Consider the following 23,318-nt stretch of genomic DNA (forward strand, 5'->3'; position numbering starts at 1 on the left):
GCTTGCGGAGCTCGCGGAGTCTCGGAGTCTCCGAGTCTACTGTCCGCCCGAGGGGCCCCTGCTGACTGGCACTGATTAGCTTTCTCTCTGAAATGGCTCTCGCAGCAGCAAAAATGCTAGAGCCAGAGGGAACCTGGGAGTTCAAGTGCCTTGATTTGCAGATGAGGAAACAGAAACAGAGAGAGGTTAAGTGGTGAGGCCAAGGTGGGTGGCAAGTTAGAAGCTTCGAGGGGAATATTCTGAGCGTCACATGCAACCGTCCCCCTCCCACCAGGCCCGTTAGGTTCCGAGAGTGCCGGCTGCAGGCTGGTCCCGCGCAGCACCTGCCTGCGGGGTGGTAAAGGCAAAACAAACGAAACCGGCGCCAGGCTTTGCTGGGCGTGGCTTAGGCCCCACTGTGGCTCCCCGTGGGAAACAAGTCAGGACAGAAAGAGTTAATGTGTCAATAAAGTGACGCGCTTCTATTCACTGAGCTCTACAGCATCGGACACGGACATGTGACAGGGACACGGAGCCTGACTGTTACTCCAGTCACTAGGTAACAACCCCTCATGCTTAGTGAGCATTCGTCAGCTGCAGAGCTGGGGGTCAAACCCAGTCTGCGGGACTCCAGGGCCCACGCCAGTTTCCTCTAAACCCAGATCGCATAACTATCTGATACACATAATCCCCCTGTGTGTGTCCGGTCTTCACGGAGTGCTAGTCATTTCAGTGTGCTGAGGATTTGTCTTCTAAAATATACGGGCAGCCTTCAGAAGCCCGGAGTTCTGAGACAACAGAGAGTCCCTCCTCTCCTGGGGCAGGGAAGGGGTGTGCAGTGGGTGGTGGGAGCACAGACTGACCTCAGCTCGGGATTGTTGGGAATTAGAAGTAATGAGGCTCGCTGGCGCTGTTGATAACATGTGGTGCACACACCTTCCTCTCTGGCCTTCTGGGCAGATGTTTGCCCACGGGACCCCTGCGGTAGCCACCAGTGAGAGCGGCGGTGTAGCCAAAGCGACAAGCCCTCCCCCGTGCCCTGCACCTCCAAGTCCCACCCAGGCTGGGTACAGGCAGAGTGACTTAACAAAGGGAAAGAGATGTCAGCGCGGTATTTTCCAGAACAAGGGCCCTCCTCTCCCCGCCTCCCCACTGGGAGTTCAGCGAAGCAGGCATTTCTCTTGATTGCATCCCCTGCCTCCCACGGGTCTGAGCTGCCAAGTGGCACTTCCCCTCCGGTACCTTCCCCAGATCCTGCCCCCCCTCCCCCCTTGAAACTTGGACGGGAAGTTCGCCTTGCATCTGCTCTTGCTTCATTATTCTAGGGGGAAAATGCCTGCCTCGGTTTTAAAAGGAACCCTGACTGTCTTTAATTAACCATAAACCTTGCATTAATTACCAAATGGGTGGTAAAGTACAACCACTGTTCTTCTCAGTAGAGAACGTCCCCCGTGGGCAAAGCTCTGGTGCGGAGCGCTGCACAGGTGGCCACACCCCCCTCCATTCAAACAGGATATTTTAGGACCGCTCGGGAGCTGACTTATCTTCTGTACTCTTTTCAAGTGGAAATGCCTAAGGCTGAGGTGAACACAGTCTGATGTCTCTCTGCACCATTTCCATGCCCACGACCACATTGCGTGCGCACACGTGAACTGGAGATAGTTTTACAAAACATTTGGAAAACGAATGTTTGGGGGACATCAGAACAGCTCAGTGTTGGAGCTAGCCCCTGTGTCTGCTAGCTTTTGGGGGCCCACTCTCACCCACCCTTGAAGAAGAAATGAATCAGAGAGGAAGCATGCTTGCATTTATTTGGCGAACACTGTCTCTTGGTGAACCAAATGATTTGCACACACTGAAAGGTTCGAGTTCTTCAACCTTTCGGTGGGGAACCAAAAGGGGGCGCTGACCTGCTCTTTGTTTCCACTTCCAACCTGATCCCTGCAACATCTCCTCACCTATCAAAGAGTTAAAAGAAAGTTTCCACAGGAGGGATTAAAAAAAGAAAACATTTGCAAGCTTCGAAGAGATTCCTCACTTGGCTAATGCATTTACTTTCCAGAAGAAGATCAAGTTCTTTGCAATAATTTCATGGCAATTAATCTTGTGCTTAAATGATAATCCTATAATTAGAAGCAATTAAAATCCTACTTGAGAATGACCTGCTCAGTTAATGTGAGCGTCCCTATATGCTAATGGGGTGATCTTGAAAGAGGACCCAGAAACTATGTGTTCCTCCTCTTGCCAGGGATGCAGGCATTCAAAGCCCATCTTAAGAATACTTCTTTATTGCAAGAGCCACTGAAGTCACAGTGGACAGAAGCCTAAGGCCCCTGTAAAGAATCAGGGGCTTGAAATCAACTTAAGCAGGTGGAAGAGAAGCCATGTCACTTTTAATCTGAATACCTGGGCAATCGAAGAGAAAGGGGCAGACACCACATTAAGGAAATGGCACTGGTGACTCTGCCCCTCACCCTGGCTCTGCTGCCTCCCACGGATGCCCAGTGACTAAGCACCCAGGGTGGAAATCTATTTGGAATCACCACACAGAGAACCACACAGGAATAACAATCTGTAGGAGGGCGCACGGCTAGTTAGTACATAGTTGACATTTAGCTCTGCCAAAGATAGGTCAGGACGAGGCACCGCAGTCAGGATGCAAATAATGAAACGTCTCTTTGACAGGATGCAACCTCTTTCTTGGCTACATTTCTCTAAAGGACCCCTGAAATCCTGTGGATTCGTGAATCAGGCTAAAACAGGTTCGTTTAAACTTGACGCAGATGTAGGGTTAGAACGGGAGGAGTTACTTGGATTGGGAAGCACAGTGTAAAGCTCAGAGTGATCTGTTTACGTTGAGCCTACTGGATACTTCTATCATCATCCTCGTGATCATCTGTTCGACAGACATAAATTAGGCGCAGACTCTAGACACTCAGTGGGGACCAGGAGATAAGGCACCCTCTCTGACCTCAAAGGGCTAGCCGTCTGACAGAGGAAAATCAACACACACATTAACATGCCAGTGAAATCGCATTATAAGTGCTCTAGAGAGCTTGGGGAGAAAGTGGGCAATTTTAGGCAAGGCAGGAAATGTTAGGAGAGGCTTCATAAAGGTAACTGGAACAGAATGTTACAAAGATGTTGCCCCAAGGGAACAGCAGGAATGGCAAGCGCAAAGGTGAGGTGGTAGGAAGTCGCCTGACCACCAGGAAACCCACTTAGCTTTTCTTTAATACTGGAACACAGAGTGCCAAGGGATTAAGGGACATGGTTGGGGGGAGGGCATAAAGGATGAGGACTGGGGAGGCAGGCAAGGTACTGGCTGCTGAACATGACACAGACATGTCACACAGACATGTGACACCTGGTATTTAGGAACGTCCGACCAAGGAAGAAGATGGAGGGGATAAGTCCATTGGAAACATTCCAGCATCACTGAGAAGCAACTGCATTTGAACGGGCAACATGTAAGCCCTCTTCTGGTACCAGCAAGCTGCCATTCGGTTTGGCTGAGAGCAGGGGTGTCAAACTCATTTTCACCGGGGCCACACAGCCTTGCAGTTGCCTTCAAAGGGCCAAATGTTAGGACTGTGTACATGTAACTACTCCTTAACTAGGGGCAAGGAGCTCGGTGCTGCTGCCGGGTAGAAACAAGGTGCCGGCTGCACAAAACAAGCTGTCAGGCCTTGTCTTTGCTGCCTGTGGCTCAGAGGTAGTTCCTGTTTTCTTTTGCAAAGGATGGGCCTGGATGTTAAGCACAGGGACAACTGCTGGAGGTGGGCTCTTCCCAGACTGTGGGCATGCGCGAGCAGGGACCAGTCTGTGATGGGGGAGAACCAGGTCCAATAAGAAAAAGCCACGGTGGAGGCTGAGAAAGGACGTCGTCAAATCACACATCTGGCCCACTCACACACAGTAAGAACACATCCCGAAGGGGTATGTTTCCATCCTTGCCCGCCCATTTTAACTCTTCACTTCAAGGCAGGGAAGAGTTCGGCCAGGTTTCCTGCTGCCACTTTCATTTCCAGCCATTATCTCAGCCTTGGGACCCGGAGGCGCCAGGGGGAAATAATGACAGACCCCCAGCCACAATGGTGCCAGCAACACTGCAGTAATTATAGGTGTTGAAGGGCCATCCTGGAGTAGCGCTGACTACGAATTGCAGGATAGAGACGTGAAATTGCAAACATTTTAGCAGCGGTGTGGGCCCTGTCTCTGCTACGGGGAGAGGGGTGTGAGCTGGCCAGTCGCCTTCCCTGGGCCAGAGCAGGAGTCGGCTACGGAAGGGAGTGGGAGGGGCGAGTCTGGGTGTCGGGGTGTAGTGTCCTTCACCTGGCAGGTACATGACCTTGGGCAGGCTGCTGGGGCTCAGCCACCTGTCTCCTCAGTTACAAAATGATAGTGACGGCAGCATTTAGCCCTGGCCACGCGGCTCAGTTGGCTGGGGCATCATCTGGTGCATCAAACGTTTCAAGGTTTGATTCCTGGTCAGGGCACATACCTAGGTTGTGGGTTTGATCTGTGGTCGGGGCGCAATGTGGGAGGCAACCAATCGATGTTTCTCTCTGACAGAGATGTCTGTCTGTCTGTCTCTTCCCTGCTCCCCAAATCAATAACCATATCCTTGGGTGAGGATTAAAAAAAAGGTATGTACTTTAAAAAAGTCTTCCCATTTGATAGAGAAGTATTTAACTTGGAGCCTGCACCGCCTGACTCCTAAGAACTGTGCGTTCTGTAAAGTGGGATGGTTGTAGCCCTAATCCCAAATATAGAAAGACATTTCCCTCCATCTCTCCCCACCACACACTCAGAATCGCCCAATTCCTGCTCTGTGTCGAGCTTCCTGAATATCTGCTGCCCTTCCACGGCTCAGCATCTTTCCCTGAAATGCCACTCCCTACCTGTCCTTCTGTTCCGCTGTCACTTCCTCTGTGAACCTGCCAGCATCTTCCTCAGGTGAGGCCCCGCTCTCCCAAACTCCTACCACACCTGGAGCACTGCCCTGCTGCTTTCTCATGTCTTAATTACCCCCAAAGACCGCACATTCTGTGATGAGAGCCCTGTCTTAATGATCTCAGCATCCCGGGGCCTGGTAGAGAGCCGGAAGCATGCTCAGTGAATGTGTAACAAATGAAAGACCGAAAGGATACATGGTTACTATGAAGTTGAGTCTCACTGCCTTGACGCCACAGCAAACATGCTACTATCATTATAGGGCAGAAAAGTACAGAAGGAATGTTATTATTTTAGTCTCTGCAAGACGATGGTAAGTCTCGAGGCCTGGGGTGTTGGGACACGGGCACCAAACTGCACACAGTCCTTGAAGGTAGACAGAAGATGTGACCCTTATGGTGCAAAAGAAGCTCAGGACCTGCAGGAAGTCCTCTTCCCATGTGACCTCTTAGAACTTCAATCTCTGTGCCAAATTAACAACCCAAAGTAGGAGAGAAAATTAGACTCTTCAACAGAATAATCTATTTGTGGGAGAGATGTGTTCCTAAAACAGTTGTAAAGCATATGATATTTTTTCCATTTGCTTACAACATTAAATTGAAAATTGGTTCCCATAAGGGATTTTACCACTCCCCCAAACCAAATAAAAAAGCACAAAAGAGCATAGAAGACCTATTAAAATCACATATTAAAAAAATGACAATGTTCAGATAACATCGGCACCACTGACCAAGGGCAAAAAAGAAAAACATGGCAGGAAAGTGAGGCCTTGCCTATAAATACCACCCCAATCTAGACGGGAAACTCATCTCTGCTCTCAAGAGGGTGATTTCTGTCCCAGAGAAGGAGTCCACTGGGAGTTTATTTTACTTTGGAAGTTATTTTTGATTTGAGTGATTCTGTGCAGGTAAAATGTGCTGATCCACAATTAGCACAGCTGCTCAGAGTTCAAGTGCATTTTCCAAGAAATCACTCACATTTGAACCATCAGCTCTCCTTATCACGGTTTGTTGTTTATACCCGGGTTCTCACGAACTCCAGGCTGACGCCCACGTCCCACGAAGCCCTCTGGGGAGCACCCTTCCCTCCGCCTGTCCAGTACCCACAGCCCTTCGGTCTCCTCTGTAGCATCCTTCCTTCCTGCTCACGGCCATGACTCTGAGCACCTCCCAGTGGTGCCCTGGTTAGCCCCCACGTAACCAAGCATTTAATTATACTTGGACTTGGGCTGTCCTTTCATTCGCTCATGGGTTTCTCTTTCTCCCCTGGTTCTATGCCCCACATGTGGACCTTCTGTAACCTCAACGAATATGTGGAGTGCTGAGTAGGGGTGCAGCAGATATTTATGGATTTGGTCTTTGGTGAAGGGGACTCTATGGGAGTCAGGTCTGGGATCCAGTCCTCGCCCCACCAATTACTACCTTATTATATGTAGCAATTTCCCTTCCCTTTGCTCATTGGCTCATCTCGAAAAGGAAGATAATAATAGTACTTTGTTGTATTGTTTGAGGGGGTCAGTGAAACAATAGATATAAAGTGCTCCACACGATGAAAAGGTCCAGCTCTACGAACAGTCTATGTATTGTGAGTCCTCAGTAAATGGCAGCTGCTGTCGTCTAGGCCGTGCGTTGACATGAACTTGTGCCTGAGCCCTGGGTTGGGAGGGGGTGGCGGCAGGTGCAGCTGGAAAGGACCTTGGCTTTGTGTTCCTGGCAGCCCTTCCATACCGGGATAAGTCTGATGTCTTTCTGGCCCTTTAACACAATTTCTAGTGAGTAACACAGGTACCTCTTTTCCACAAATTTATCACATACTATTTAAAAATGTGATGACCACAGTGATACTCAAAACTGCAGTTTCATAAGACAGTCAGTACTGGGGGTGCTGGGTGAAGGGTATACAGGAAATGTACTTCTACAACCCATTTTTGTTTTTGCATTTGGACCATGAGCTCTACTCTTTGTGGCTGACTATTTACATTTGTGTTCCCATTAAAACCAATTTCTAATTCTGAAAATCTACATGTAATTCTACATTAAAAGTTTTAGAGAAGTGATTGGCTCTCTTCCCTGAGTTTGGTTTTTCTCTGTGTGATTCTGGACAAGTCATTTACTTTCTTTGTCCCTCAGTTTCCTCATCTACACAGCAAGAATGACGGTGGAAACTCTACATAGGTTTAAATAAGTCACTGTGTAAAGTGCCCCTTTGTGGGAAGGGCTCAGTCAGCGTTAGCTGCTGCTGCTGCTTTGTTAAACTATTGCTGGATTCATCTTCCTAGAGCACAGCTATATCTACACAAACATTTCTGGACTAATTCTCAAGAGACTTGACCTAGATTAGTATCGTAAGCCCCACTGGTGGCTTTCGGGAGGAGTCCGTGTCTGACTCGGTGAAGGGTGCTGTCCCCTGAGACGGTCCGGCACTGTGAACCCAGCCCCATGCCCAGCGATGGTGGGGCCACTAGCAGACAGGCCTTGGGAGGACACTCTGCTGTCCTTGGGAGATGGCCCTGACCTTTCTCTTCTGCTTGTGTAGCACGTGCCACCCCGCCCAGGGCTTCTGCGCCCCTCCATGCAGGCTGACACCTGTGCAGATGTGCAGAGTCCCCTGAGGCCTGCAGGGGAGAGAGACTGGAAAGCGTGGGCAGCACCACGCGGTTGCTGCTTTTATTACAGGACGGCCCCAGGCCAGGCCCGGCGCTGTGGGTAGAAAGTTTGCTTATTTTTTTTTAAAGATGTTATTTATTTTTCAGAGAGGGGAAGGGAGGGAGAAAGAGAGGGAGAGAAACATCAATGTGTGCTTGCTTCTCACACGTCCCTTATTAGGGACCTGGCCTGCAACCCGGGCATGTGCTCTTGACCAGGAGTCGAACCAGCAACCCTTTGATTTGCAGATTGGCACTCGACCATTGAACCACACAAGCAAGGACATGCTTATTTTTTAAATTAACAATATGAGGATGTTTTAAAAAAATGAGCTTTCCCTGAATTTCGTCTTTTTAAAAAATAGACTCTTTTGATCTTCTTCCCCCTATAATATCTTTTTATTTACAATAAAGAACATTAAAGTTAGCCTTTCCATTTTCACCATAGCTTAAAATTCCTAAGTACAAATGGCAGCATTACTATCTTTGCTGTTTAACTGAGAATCAGTGCCTCCGTCAAAGGAAAGAGAGGGGGTGGGAGGGAGCCCCACAAGCAAGGAGGCGGGGTTGACACCCGCGAGCTGAACGACACATCAGCACAGAGCAGGGTGCAGCAGGCGCGCCAAGGACCTGTGAACCCCGGACCGGGCGCAGGGCCAGCAGGGCTCCAGCATAACTCGGTCGAGTGTTGATTTACCCCCCGTGGACATGGAGGGCCAACCTCAGGAAGAGCCGCGCTGAGGCAGAGCCCACCCAGACACAGCCCTGGGAGGCAGTGTCCTGGCCCACGGAGGGGGATCTGGTCCCGTGCGTGGGCTGTTTGCCGGGGGTGCCCATGGAGGGACAATTAGAAGCACAGGTACGGAGTCCACATGTCTTGTTTCCAACCCTGGCTCTGCACTTACTCTGTGACACTGCAAGTTACTGAGCTCTTTCAGCCTCGGCTTCCTCTTCTGGAAAATGAGGCTCATCGTCGGGGGATCGTGAGCACCGTGTAAACTATGTGGAGTTCTTAGCACGATGCCTAACGCCATGGAAACACGAACGCTCAGTGGCTGCTCGCTGTCACTGGCCTTAAGGCGGACTTCCCAGGCCAGCACGGCCCAACGCCATGAAACATGTGGGTCATCCCTCACCGCCCCTTGCCCCGCCCCAGTTCCGTTCTCACCCACTGCATTTCTGCTTCCCTGGCCCCTTGTCGCCAGGGGATAATGCACCCGCCATGCTGTCACGGTTATGACTCGGAGTGGCATTGAGCCTTTGGGAACTCACATGCGGAGCAGTCTCCTAGGAGACGTGCTAATGGGGACCAGCTCTGAGGCAGCAACCAGCCAAGCATCTGAACCCCGCCGCGGTGTGCCCCCAACCTCCGTCCACTGGGGAGCTGCAGGCCTGACGCCTCCACAGGTGTGCCTTACCTGTGACGTGGAGCTTTTCGTCAGCGACCTCAGCCTTCAGGTAGATCCGGCCCCTCTTCTCGGTGTGGTCCATCCCACAGAGGCTGGGGACGTTTATGACGCACTGCTTGTGCACGTTCATGTCGCAGGCTGCGGATCGAGAAAGCACAGGCTGAGCTGGGCATGTGGACCATCGCTCCCTCAGTGTTTTGGTTGTAGGAGCACAAGTGAAAACGGGCTACCCTTGAACTCGATACTTTGCTGTATGTTGTTGGTGACATAAAGAGCTGTTAGCAGATGTCCCTCACAGCACAGGCTTTGTGTGAGTGACAATATCCTTAAAATATCCACACCATGTTTGTCCAGGCTCAGCCAAAGCAAAACGCTCCTGCCTGGTCTTCTGTGAGGTTTCAAATATTTAACAGTGGACAAACTTCACATAGGTAAATGCGTACAAAGCACAGCCTCACTCCTAATTTGTACACAGAGGCAAATAATATGCACATCTTAACCAGAGGACTTTTTTTCTGCAAAACCACTTCTTGTGCCTTTCTAGCTCACCACTCAGAAAGGGCGAGAATCTGTGGGTTGCACATAGGAAATTCATAAAATTTTCCTGAGCTAAGTCTGTATTTTCAAGAAGGCTTAAATATATCGCTTTTGCTTTTTTTTTAAAAAAGAACTCGTATTTGATATTTTAAACCTGTCTTCAAATATTTAAATATTATTCCAAGTAAAACAAATACACGCCTGGCATGATACGCCATTCTTTACCAGCCGACACTGCGTGGGTGAGACTGGGGGAGGACTGAGGAACAAGACTAGTCACCGCGATGAACTGGAGGCTCCGTGGAAAGAGCCCTGCGAACATCAGACTCTGCGGAGGCGCTGCAGCTCCCGGGTCCTCCCGCCTCCAGGCTTCCAGAGAAGGGCCGGCCGCCGCAGCCCTCGGCCGCCCTCGATGGGGTGCCGCAGGCGGGTTCTTCTGTGACCTTCGAGGGGCAGCCTTCATGCTGTTTGGTTCTGAAGGTTTGACTTTCGTGTGGTGAAATAAGTTGCCGAGAGCACAGTGTAGGATGTCTGTTCGCCGTGACTGAACATGGAAGGCAGGACACTGGACACGGGGTGGAGAGAACTGGCTGGTTCACACATGTGGATTCTGGTACCTATTCGTGGATTCACGTGCCTATTTCAAAAGCTACCTGTTCAAAGCCGTGAACCTTGACTTAGCAAAGACACAGACTCAGACTGAAATATCTTTAAGTGCCTGGGAAGAATGTGAAACTTAAAGGCAATAAAGGCCACAGGCTCTGGGAAGGGCCCGGACAGCAGGGAGGGCGTGGGCAAGGGGTGAGGGGCCCTGGGCTGAGTCCTTGTCTCTGCTTCCACCATGAGAAGCTTTTGAATCTTGGGAAGCTTATCTGCTCTCTCTGATGCCATTTCTTACTCTGCAAACGAAGAGCCTGGCCCAGACAGTGGTTGATAAGTTTGGTTTTTCTGTTGTTTTTTCCACCAAGCAGAACTGTGTGTGGTGTTATGACCCTACAGTGTTGAGGGAGCAGGCAGAGGATTCTTCCCAGAGAAGCTGGGGGAGGGGATGGGTCCGGGTGCCCTCCTCCTCCAGGAAGGAGCACGGGCAGCCGCCCCAGACACCCTGGGCCTCCAAGGGGAGGAGTTTAAAGCAAAACAAAAAGCACCAATTTTTAGACTTTTTTTTTAGCAATGGAACCCATTTTTTCAAACAAAATCTTAGGCAGAATCCTAAAATATAACCAGATGAGTATTAGTTTGTTAGCATAAACTTAGCTAATAAATTCAAATTTATACCATTTATTTATTATAAAGATATGCATGGATAAACCACAAGGCCTTCTGATTCGGACAAAGTCGTGAAGCCAGCTCTGCGGGATGCTCAGCTCTGCCGGAAGAACTCATGTATGCATGTATCTTGTTAAAGGTACACGGCACCCCAAACCCTGGCTCCTACAGGAGTGAGCACCAGCGGTCACGCTGTCGGACTCTGTGCTCACAGTCCCGAGGCCCTTCTGTCCAGTGGGTGCAGCAGGAGAAACTTGACTGCACGTCCTTCCCAGTGAGCGGCGCTGGGCAACATCAGGTCTCTGACGCTGTCTTCAACTTGTCAAGGCTGAGTGTGTGACGCATTCAAGTGTTCATTTTTGTTCCAAGTTTTCAAGCAGTTAAAAGTATATTTACAAATGCACTTAGAATTGCGCTTGCAAAACCCCTGCAAACCACGTCTTGGGAATCCTAGGGTTTCTTGAAATGCAGCAGGCCCCAGGTCTGGATCATCACAGAGGTTTTGTTAGGCTATTGAATGCCACAGCTTTGGGAGGGGAAGAGCCCCTGTGTTCTGGGAAACCACCCACCTACTCTGTAACATGCATGTATCTTTGTTTCCATGCACTGTTTGCTCGCTCCATATAGGATACACGTAGGAGAGCTCCTGGCCATAACAGTAACCACTAATGAATGACAACATGCTGATGTTTCCGTAACACTTTCTTGAGTACTAGAAAAACAGGCACAGTCTTTTCATATCCTAAAGGTATATGCTTTTATTTAAGCAAATAGATAGCCTGGAAAATGAATTTCAAATAGAATTATCAAAGCAAAGACTTTCCACACTCGTTTTTCTTTCCTCCTGGGGGTTGATGGAGATAAACACAGAACAGAATAGGAGGGTGGAGGACACCAGGGTCTTCCTCATCAGTGTCTTCAGTGACTCACCACTAGCTGGGCTCACAGGGGTCTCAGCTGCCCATGGCCACACAGGGCGAGCAAACTTAAGGAGACACCAGCCTGGGTTTTATTTTCAGTGTGGTTTCAGTTTAAGGAGAATCTACTGGATTTTTCCACGGTCCGCCCACTAATTAGAAACATAGGAAGATAATGACTGTGGTGGCTTCGCTGATTTTGAAGCCTAACCAAATGTGGGATCCGGAGGTGCCGAGTCTTTTTTCAGCACCTGGCATTTGCTTTGGGATTTGACTAGCCTGCATGTCATCGTGGTTGCAGATTTCCAACACAAAAAATTGGGATAGCACCAACTTCACTTATAAATTGAGTGCTTTTTTTGGTTCATAATTAGGCAATTAGGCAAATCTGAATGATTCTCTTTCTGGACAAGTTGGCGCTGAAATGTTACTGAACCTGAAGTGCTCGGGGAGCTCTGGGCACCTGCTCCGGAGCCTCGCCATCGGCTGGAAAAGAAAACTTACTTACTGTCGCATTTCATCCCCTGATGGATGAGCCCGTACAGCAGCGACCCGCAGTGGTCACAGAAGGTGGGGCTGCCATAGGTGTGGATTTTAAACTTGTGCTTGCTCCTGGGGTCCTGCAGGGAGAAGAAGCACACTGCTCACTCCGGGCACGCGAGGACCAGATTGTTGGGTTAAGCCAATGTCAGGCCCACCACTCCCCATTCCCGTGTCAAGGTTCGGTGGAACTCGAGTGTGCACTGCTCTCTGGGGCCACATGATGGGCGGTGGCAACTTGGCCATGTTAGATTTTAATAGGCTGCCTGTTCTGGGCCATGTAACAAATACCCACGTTTCTTCCTTTACGGGATGCAATGAGGTAATTTGCATATTGCTGGGTTCCCACCGAAGCTATCGCTTCTGGCCCACAGTCACCCAAGTAATCGAGGACGATCATAGTGCTTTGGACGCTGCAGTGCCTCCGCATCCTCTGTGCCCAGCACAGAGGACGTGCAAAATCGGGGTGTGTTTGTGAAGCTGGACTGAGTTCAGGCAACCTGCTGGAGGGCAAGGTTTCCGTAAGAGCAGATATGTACCCCCACCGACAGGGACATCTTCCTGCTTCGGCGCTGTTTCCAAAGCACCCTGTGCATCTGCACAGGGAAGCACCAGCACGATCGGGGGAAGTTAGAAATGCACTGAACACAGCTGCTGCAGCCCCTGCCGCAGTTTCCTCCCATCCCCTAGTACACCACACACGCCACTGGAGGGACAGCCAGGCAGCTCATGTTCTAGTGGCGCTTTTGTTCCTCCACCCACTGGTCGCCCACAGACAGGGAAGTACGCGTTCCATGGAGCACACCACAGGGATCCAAGCTCATGGCCTCCACAGTCAGGCTGCCTGGGTACCGGCCCCAGCTCTGTTCTGCCCGGAAGTGTGACCCTGCACCCATGACTTATCCTTCCTGCCTCGTCTATAAACTAGGAAATTAACAGCACCCGTCTTAGGTGGCTGCTATGGGGACAAAACCAGTCAACCGTAGTAAGGTGCCACACGGGCGAATCCATGGAGAGAGTAAGCTCCCCTGCTCCTCGGGCCTCGATTGATTAGTACACAAAAGCAGGGGATGAGCTACAAGACATTTCTGTCCTGTCCGGGCTATACAACCATTCTGTCCTCCACCCTCCCTCATCATATGCCTCCTCCTGGATGACATTTTCTGTGTCCTGAGGAGATGTGAGCTGCCATTCATGGAATTAAGGAAGGGGACCAAAGGGCAGGGTTTGGGGGGGGGAAGGAGACCAAAGGCCCCATTTCCGAGGTGTCCAGCTCGAGCTGCCCCTGAGTCCTAGGGTTTCTCCAGTCCTAACGCGCGCAAGACGTTCCCGGCCTCTGACTGTCTAAGAGCCTGGGTGCTGGTGATTTTGACTTCAGAAGATAACTGAGCACTTGTTTGGCTTTGGAACCTAAGGTCTAAGCCACATACGAGCCACATACTTTTAAAAGACATAAATTCTAAAATTAGCGAATATTTCAATCATGCAGAATATAAAGAAAAATAAATCAAACACTCATGTAAGCACCACCCAGACTTGACAAATGTTAACATTTTCCCCAATTTTCACTGCACGATTATCATCCTCATTCTACAGAGATGGCAATGACCTTCAAAGTCACACGGCCAGTGAATCCCGGTGATGGGATGTGAATGCATCTGAGCCTTTAACACTGATTCCCACCCAAGAGTTTTCAGAAATCCATTCAGAATGAGGCTCTGGTCTTAACAGCTTTACTTTTTATTTTTATATTTGCAACACAATTTTTTTTTGGAAATGAGAATGCCACCTGTTTTATAAATAAACTGTCACTGGAATTTAGACACGCTCATTCATTTACATATTTTCTGTTGCTACAGTGGCAGAGCTGAGACAGAGCCCGCATGGCCCTGTGAGCCTCAAATACTCACTTCGGGGCCAGTCTCTGCTTTGCGACTGTAGTTTCCAAAGTGTGGTCCCTACCCAGCACCACCATCACCTGGAACGTGTTGGAACTGAAATTACTTTCCCCTCCCCAGACCACCCGAATGGAACCTCTGTGGCAGAGGCCCAGCAGGAGGTCCTAGTGTGGGGAGCACACTGACTACGAAGACTGAGAACTGCTGCTTTGGAAGGTTACCCACCGAGTAGGTAGTAGGTGCCTAACAGGTGCTGGGTGCCTACCTGTGTAGATGGCTTAACGATATTCTTGAGGCAGTCACTAGTTTACTTTCTACGTGTCTCTGGGGGTGTGAAAGACCAACGCCTTCCTTGGGAGGTTAGTTTTCCTAGCAGGCGGCAGCTGCGAATACGGTCTGAAGTACGTGTGGGCTTTAAAGCGGTCCCTCCGCTCCCCCTGTGTGCTAGGACATTGGGAAGAATGTCAAGGGAAGAGGCCAGTGACAGGCTCCATTATGAGTTCCCACGTGGACAGCCAAGGTTACGTCCTACCATGGGGAGGGCGAAGAGGTTGCCAGGGGAAGGACATGGCCAGTTGCCCCTATGGAAGCAAGGTGCGGACCATGCGTGCTGAGTAAACGGCTGTGGAGGTGGACACGCAGCCTGCCGGAGCCCGGGCATGCCGGGCAGCTCAGGGCAGCTGTCCTGCTGGTCAGTTGTCACATGGGTTCCTGTGGCACATGGGTAATTGGTTTTGCTTTTCAGGAAAATCTACGTCTTACTCATGCACCCCCTCCCCCATTTGGCATCTTTGGGCTCTAACCATTTGGAGGCGTAGGAAGAGAGGAAACCTTTGCTTTTAGCTCCTGGGTAAGTCTGGAGAATGACCAAGTCTTGGAGTCCTCATACTTCAAAATCACGAGTGGCCAAGGATCATGCTCACAATGACAAGGACACCACCACCTGCCTGTTGATCCTCATTCTTGGGCAGGTGCTTTGCAATGACCAAGATCTCCCCCATAATAAGACCATTGACCAGGACCCTGGAGACCTGTGTTCTGACTCCGGCCTTGACACAGACTCAGTGAGTGACCTTGGAAAGGTCATGCCCCTTATTTATGAAGCAGAAAGAAAGCCAGTCTGCCTTTATGAAAGCTGGGAGTGAGGCTTACCCAGGGGAACATATAAGGGTTTTGCAACCTGGAAATCCCTAGACAAATACAAGAGAAGATGACTGCAATTATATTACCCTTGGAAGGAAGTAAGCCAAGGTGCACGACATTCCCCTTCCTTTGGTGACTTGGGCCTGAATCACAAGGAAGAGGAGAGCTAATTAGCCTCAGTCCTGATCGGCGGTCAGAGCAGATGCCAAGGTGGCCAGAAGCCAGGGGCCTCCTCTGAGGTCCCCAGTTCCTGCCGTGTGCCAAAGACTGGCCTTCCCAGGCTGAGGGGTAGATTGTGACACCGCCTGGCGGCCCCACCGGCTGTGCCCCGGATCCACCATATGGAGGAGGACACCTCCCACACACCAGAGACGGAATGCAGGAGCGTACAGCCTCCGGCCGACGTGGCCTCACCTCATCTGAGAGCCGCAGCGTTAGCTAAGGAGCTGTGAGTTAACAGTGGCTGCAGAGAGTGACAGCACTGAAGAATGAGCCGGGCTCCGTGTGTCTATCCAGGGTCCCCAAGGAGCGGTGCGTTTCACCTCTTTGGGCCCTGACTGCCTCATCTGGAGCCTGAAAGCGCTGGGCTGGATGAGCCTCTTCAAAGCGGCACTTCACAGAGCCCTGCAGTGGCCAGGAGGTGCCCGGGGGCCGCTGGGGGAGCCAGTGGGGAGGGCGCGAGAGCAAGGCCACTGCTAAATAATGTTGAAAACTGGACTAGACGATCTCTTTGATTCTGTTCTTGCTCTCAAAAAGAGAACAAACTTCTTATTTTTATTTTGGAATAACTTAAGACTTGTAAGAATGTGCAAAAATAGCACATACTGTTCCCATGCAGTTTCCAGCCAGCCTTCCCCGGTGATACCTCTTACGTAACCGCAGCACATTCGCAAAGCCAGGCCATAGGTCGGCATCGGGCCCACCCCCCCGTGCCCCCCTCCGGCGACGACAGTAATGTTCCACCGGATCTCACACACATCATGCCAGTGCAGACATTTGCATTAAGCAGCTTGTGAGTTACAGCCACTGTTTACTGAGTGGGGGCACAGTAGTATTTGCTGGGTCCGCACCACAGTTCAGTCCGAGCCCCCCACCGACCATTCGCAGCTTGTCCGTCAGATGCACACCCTGGGTCTCCCCTGCAGGGGTTACAGGAGGACGAGTCTGAGGGTCCGTCTGAAAACTGGAGTCAGCGGGCTTTTCTCTCCACAAAGGAAACTCACACTCTCTCCAAAATTTTCTGATCAGTTTTTCAAGACAAAAACCATTTTTGCGGCCCAGGTTGCCTGAGGCCTCACACAAAGAAGGTGCCAGCAGGGGTCAGAGGGCAGTGGGAGGTGTGTCAGTTACGGTGACACTTGTAACCCGAAGGAAAGACAAGGACATCAAGGCACGAGCTGTCCCCCACTGGCTCCAGAGGAGGTGTCGGGCAGGTGCTGGTGAACCACATGAACGGTGAGCGCTGAGGCAGCCAGGAGGCTCTGGGTGGCCAGGGAGCAGGGGCGGGGGCAATGCGGGGAGAGTCCTTAGCAGGACAAGTCGCACTTGTCCTCAGGTTGTGAGACGCAGCGTGTAATGGATAATGGGGCTTTCAGATTCCTTCCTGCACCTGTAAACCCAAATGCCGAACCCTTCACTGGGTGATCCCCAGACAGCACCTGGGCTTCTCCCATCTGGCTTTGGCCGTTCCCTCTACCTGGCGTAACCCAGTGCCGAGAGTCCCCCTGCTGAGACACGTGGAAAAGGCAGTCCCCAGGGCCGCTCCCCCTCGCAGAACGCTTCCTCAGCCCTCCTGTTCCCTCGACCTTCCACAGCATCTCATGTCTGTCGTTTCCGCGCCACTTCCACCTTCTGTCCTGGAGACGGTTACTGCTCCAGGTGCCTCCGCTCCCACTTTTCATCCTCTCTCTCTCTCTCCTCACACACACACACACACACTCTCTCTCTCTCTCTCTCTGCTGGGGTTCAGATGCCGCAGTCTGACAGAAGTCTGGAAGCACGGGGCTGAATCTGCAACTGGACCGAGGCTGCCAGTTAAGTTTTAAGTAGCAACTTGATCTCCAAACTTCCTGGTAACCAAAGCAAAAAAGGGGAAAGGACACAGCAGGCTCCTCTGGGGCTGCAAAGCCCCCAGGGGCAGAACTCTGCCTCAGTGTGCTCCAAACACCATGTTGTGCCTCACACATGGTGGACCATCAACCCACGGAAGGAACCACTAAATCTTCTACAAAGCGTCCTCCTGCCACTGCTCCCTGGAGGGTTCTCGATCAAGCGACCTCACGTATAAGTTAAGTTTGGCTACACCCGGGGCCGCAACACACACCACGCCTGGACTACTGCCAAGTTCGTCCCATCCCCCCATTAGTGCTGGTCACGTGAGCCTTGCCTGGGCCTTGTCCAGGCCCTGGCGGCCTCTTACGAGGTGGGGTCTGAAAGCTGCTGTCCTACGTCACAAGCCTGACATAATCTTACGAAGAAAGTGAAAAAACACTCAGCTTAGATGCTTCTGTCCTACACACAGTTGGGGGCAAAAAGGAAACTGTTGACTAAACCAGTGTTTCATTCACAGGCACGAATGAAATCAAACCCACAAATCTCCCACGGGTGTCCAACCTGCGGCCTGCGGGCCGCACACAGCCCAGGATGGCTGTGAATGAGACCGACACAAAATTGTACATTTACTCAAAACATTAGATTTTTTTGTGTGATTACGCATTGCAATGTATTTAATGTGTGGCCCAGAGATGCCAAAAGGTTGGACGCCCCTGATTAGTTAAAACCTTTAATTCAAAAAATAACAAACAGAAATTTTGGGCTCTGTGGAAAGCACCTGTGAGCCCGATTCTCATGACTCCGCTTTACAATGGAGCAGCGTCGCGAGCCCTGCTCAGAATCAGCTCTCGGCACCTCTCCCAGGACTTCCGAAGCCTTTCACCGTCAGCACCACCACCTCCCTCTCTGCCGTTTTTGAAGTGTGTTAGAAACAAACCCACAGATCTGCGCCGCCCCAAATCTCGATGCTGTTTGGGCCTTAAATCTCCTTAGGTAAACTTTTTATTAACTATAACCAGGTAGAAGGGGTATTCCAGGTAAGCTGAACTTCAGTCTTCATAGGTGGAGAATGAGCCAGCGATGCACGATGGGCAGCTCTTGAGTACCAGGAGGCCCACAGGGTCAAAAACCATCAGGGATGGTTTTTGCACATGGCAAAAAAACCATGTTGATGTTGATGTTCGAATGCACATGGCACTGAATGCCTTTTTAATTCAATGAAGAGAATAACGGCAGGCTTTTTGCTAGAGGCCCTCCTGGCTTGAGTTTTCCACCCATATTTGAATGTTTCTGAACCCCACACAGGGTTCACTTGCAGCACCCGAATGGCGGCCATCAAGGGCTGGCGTTCAGATCTCACGGGTTTCCGGGAGAGGCGGTCTTTAACGGAGCGAGGCCCTGCACTGTGGCTTCCTCGTCGCCTGGAGTGGCGCGGCTGCTTCAAGCTGCTCCCTTCCCCACTTTCACCATCTGACATACTCTCATGAATCACGCTTGTAAGCCAAGCTGGGGTCTAAAGGTCACCTGCCTGCTGACTGCACAAGTGACACCAAGAAGACATTGCTCTGGAGGCGAATCTGGCAACATTTCTGTGATCTTAAATTTCTTGGGAAGCGAGTTTTTTTTTTTAACTCCATGATTTAAAAAATCTCTCCTTAAAATTTGTTAACATGAGACTATTACCCACACCAGACCATATGACTGTGGTGATTTCATGTAACTTAGGAGTCACTATAGTGGTTACGTTGGTGGTCACGTTCCGAGCAGGGCACCCCAGCCCCGCTCTGGCCGCCGAATCCGCCCGGTTGCATCTTCGCTTGGGTGGAGGCAGCGCGCTCTGCCTGAGACTGCACTGGTCTTGCTGGATGCTGCCTGTTCTAAGAAAGACCCGAGGAACTCCCAGGCCTGGCGACAGTTAATTTTTGGTCTCAATGTAACCCTATGTTTTCCTCATGAACGACATTCACCTTTTACAGTTGGACTAACTCGTCAAATCAGGCTTTGCTGGTAGAAAGATTCTTATGGGTCCTTTGTCAAGCTATGCGAGATGCCTTAATTATTATATGTGAATTGACAACTCTTTTAAATAAATCTCTACCAGCAAGGCTATGACTAAATAAACATAATATATTTTATACTAAAAAAACACTCTGTAGCAAGCTAAACCAAATGAGCTAGATCTTCCTGTATCAACACAGCTCTCTGAAACATAGTGCCTAATGAAAAGAGCAAGGCACAGAATGAAACATAAAATATAATGACATTTATTTCAAAACCAGGATTAAATATAACCTCCAGTCACAGAGTAACAACATAGCAGGAGAGATGTATAAGTAACTTGCCTCTGGGGAAGAGCAGGGACAGACTGGCTTTGTACATGACAGTGAGAGGTGCCACTGAATATCATCTGAAAAGGTCTATGTTTAAAGAAAACGAATTCATCCATTATCTATGTAATCTGAATTACCACGACTCCCACCTGAAAGCATCAGGTCGCGTGTTAACCGGCTTGTGAGATGACATTAGAGGGACGGCCCCCGTGGGCTGCAGAAGCTGAGGCACGACTGCTGTACCTGGTGGTCAGTGGCCGTGTCTACGGCTTCTCCAGCAACCTGCTGAGAAGGTGTCGAGATGAGATGACGGTGCAGATGAGTGGTACCACCCGCCGTCAGTAAAGGTGGAATCTTAATTAAAAGCTATATTATATGCAAGCTAATTTCCCTACTTGTATAAAATTTTCTGTGTTGTCACCATCTCCAGACAAAAACTCGACACAATTCGATGTCTTATTAATTATGAAAGACTCTTTGATGGTTTAGTCTGAAATCCTAACACTAAAATATGATGTTGAAAATGGGCAAATATTCAAATCACAAAGCCCCTTATTTCCTAGTTAGCTAGCAGATTTCTTCATTTTACTTTTAAAATTATTTATGGCCTGCCTGAGAGTTTAAGTTTCTATTTTGAAATATGTTTAGACTCACAAGTGATAAAACCAGTGCAGAGTTCCCGTGTAGCCTCCCCCCCGGTGACAGCCTCTCACCAAACCACCACCCCAGTCCGGACGCGGGTGCAATGGATGCCCCCAGGTTCTAAGTGCTGTCTGTGTGCGCCTGCCTGTCTCGTGCTATGAGATTCTGTCACACAGCCATTGACACGGAAGAGCTCCATCATGACAAAGAAGCCTCCTTGTCCTGCTGGATGTCATCATACCCTCCCCCGTCCCTAACTCTGGCAATCACCGATCTGTTCTTTAGATGAACTTTTATAGCAATTTATTTGAGCACCAAATAAGGTCTGTGCCAGTTAACGATCTGGTTAGCTCCAGTGCCATAGTTCGAAAGGAAAACAAAGCAGGAATATAAGAAGCATCCCTGCCAGCCCGGAACAAAGTTAGTTGCTTTCTAAAAAAGAAATCCATGGCCAAGTTTATGTGACATCTAAGAACAAATCAGGGATAAATGGCAACATATTTATTTGAGAACATCCAAGATGCTATCACCTTTAATTTAGTAAAGACAGAACTGGGTTGCTGGCCCTGTGAGAACCCTTGCCTGACACTCACAGACGGCACAGGACAAATTCTGGAGCCCAGAGGCGGCACTTACGTTCGCCACAGACTTGAAAAAGCGTAACACCATTTGCAAGCAGGCTGATCTTCATGCCTCCCTGTGAGGTTGGGCGGTTCCCCAGCAGCTGGTGTTTGTTCAACTGATTAAACACAACGGAGGAGGCAGGAGGTGCATCCCTGTGTCTTTCTTGACTGCCAAGTCCAAAGGGGGCAGGATTCGTTCTTTCCTCAGGTACCCTTGATGCTTTATGCAGTTTGCTCACTACTCTCAATAAATATTCCCCAAATGGCAACGCTCTCCCCCGCACTGGCTACATTAAGAGATATTTACTTCCTTGTGTCCAAGGATGTTTTCAGTTATAACCTCATGTTTTATTTAAAAAAGTGTGCAGCATATGATAAAATATTAATCATTTTTGCCACTTATTAATTTTCAATTGTTTATTCACATGTTCATTTATGCATATAAAAATTCTATTTATTATAAGAAAATGTGGTTAAATAGACAGGAAAATTATATATATGTAAATATTTTGGTATGTTTCATTCAAGAAAGATATGATTGTGTGTGTGTGTGTGTGTGTGTTTTCTCTTAGGAATAATTCTGAACAGTCTCTAGATTTCCCTTCAAAAAGAAAAACTAATAGCTCATCTTAAACATCTTCCCATGTTGCTAATTATAAAGCAGTATCATATTATACTGTGTGATATTTCATCATCCAGATGCACCATAATTGACTTAACTGCTCCCCCATTCCTGGACATATAGGTTATTCCCAATGTCACTATTATGCTATTACAGACAATACTCCAACAAGTGATTATGAGCATATACTATGCAAGGGTCTTATCAGCTCCCCAGGACAAAGGGCAGGAGAGGAAATCCTGGGCCAAAAGTATGAACAAAAATATTAAATTTAAAAGCTGTTCATCCATTATAATCCCAAAATCTGTTTTTGATCAAGGCGCTCGCTCTACGCTGGTTGTTCCGGGTAAGCTTACAAGTAGCCATTGTTCTATCTCGGCTAAAAAGTGCCACGGACTCTAGGCTTGGACTTGATTTTTGTCGGGTGCAGGCATCTGTCCTTGAGTCCTGCTGCTCCCCTCTGCTCGGTGCCTGCCAAGAGCCTCCCTAGAACGAGGGCTGACGTTGTCTTCCCTCCTTGCCCTCAAGGATTTACTGTTCTTTCTACTGACATCTTTTTGTTCCTTTTTATTACACTGGGAGTTGAGAAACAGTGACGGCGCATTTTCTGGACAGTGAATCTGCAACCGACTGTCAGTTAAGGATGGCCGGGCTGAAGCTGTGAGGCAGCAGACCATCTTACACAGTTAAAAAACCGATTATTTTGGCCTGCTGCAGTCTCTGACATTAATCTCACACTGGGTCCCGGGTTTGGGCGTATGGAGACTTCCACCTTGGCCTCCCCTCATGCAAAGCACTATCACAGGTACAACTGAATTGCCCTTTAGCATTTGCCTATTGCGCAAACTCTGCATCTTGCTTCAGGTTTTTGTCCAGCGTCTCTGCCTCAGGCTGCTGTGTGCTGGTGATTCTGGGGCACGCACACCCGTGCCAAACACACACACTCTCTGCTCACTCTCTCTCCTTTTCTAAACACCAGGAGCCAACACTAATGTGCTTTCCTCCCACTGTGACTTTAAATGCATCCGAAGCAATGCCTCCCAGAGGTCAATCCAAAGAGTGACAAAAATAGTACTCATTCAGCTGCCTCCCAGGACTGCACCAGGCACCTCCAATCCTTCATCTTAAACGGCTGGCTCTGTGCTCGGCTCTCATAAAAAACCTGAAGTTTGCCCTTAGGGCAGTGGAAACCTACTAGGCACATGTGAAACTTGTTTTACTGTTTTATTTCCTTGTCTTAAGTGAAGCAAGCATCTTAACAAAAATATCACGTAGAACATGCTACTATTGCCCCTTGAAGCAAACAGTGGTTACAATTAAGGCAGAAATTCAGTGCTGCCTGCCCCTGCCCAAGGGTCTGGTCTCAGTGCTCCTTTGTCCCTGCCCTGCAGAGGGCGGCCATGACGGGGTGACAAGAACAAAGAGGGGGAGGGACGCCCCATTAAAGTGCATTTGTGCACATACCTCTTTTTATTTGAGGATATACAGAAGTACTGTGATGGCTAGTATTCTAAAAAACTGTTTTTCTTCCTGTTAACTGGCTTAACCCTAGAAAAAGTCGACATTTAAAAGAAAAGGGAAGTATTATACAGTAAAACCCAATGGCAGCCTGTGGGCCCGTCACCAATTCCCACCCCTGTTGTTCTACCTGCGGGCAGAGGGTTGGGAAACAAATGTTCAGTTAACCTGGTCATCCGTCCTTTCTGATAGGGTGCCATGGTATGGGAAAGGGGGTCAGGGAAACTTAATGCAGTCTG

The 23,318-nt window shown here is 49.5% G+C and overlaps 1 protein-coding gene across 1 annotated transcript in view; it reads right to left on the reverse strand.

The window, feature by feature from the left end:
* The window catches only part of PRKCA (protein kinase C alpha), a 348,434-nt gene that overhangs the window by 87,988 nt on the left and 237,128 nt on the right, over positions 1-23,318 (reverse strand). The window contains exons 4-5 of the mRNA XM_053655561.1: positions 12,220-12,331; positions 8,998-9,126 (exon numbers count right to left, since the gene is read on the reverse strand). Of these exons, the coding sequence (XP_053511536.1) occupies positions 8,998-9,126; positions 12,220-12,331 (241 nt within the window). The remainder of the gene's footprint in view (positions 1-8,997; positions 9,127-12,219; positions 12,332-23,318) is intronic.

This window comes from Artibeus jamaicensis, unplaced genomic scaffold (assembly GCF_021234435.1).
Source record: "Artibeus jamaicensis isolate MK-2021 breed Jamaican fruit bat unplaced genomic scaffold, CSHL_Jam_final contig_1998, whole genome shotgun sequence".
NCBI lineage: Eukaryota > Metazoa > Chordata > Mammalia > Chiroptera > Phyllostomidae > Artibeus > Artibeus jamaicensis.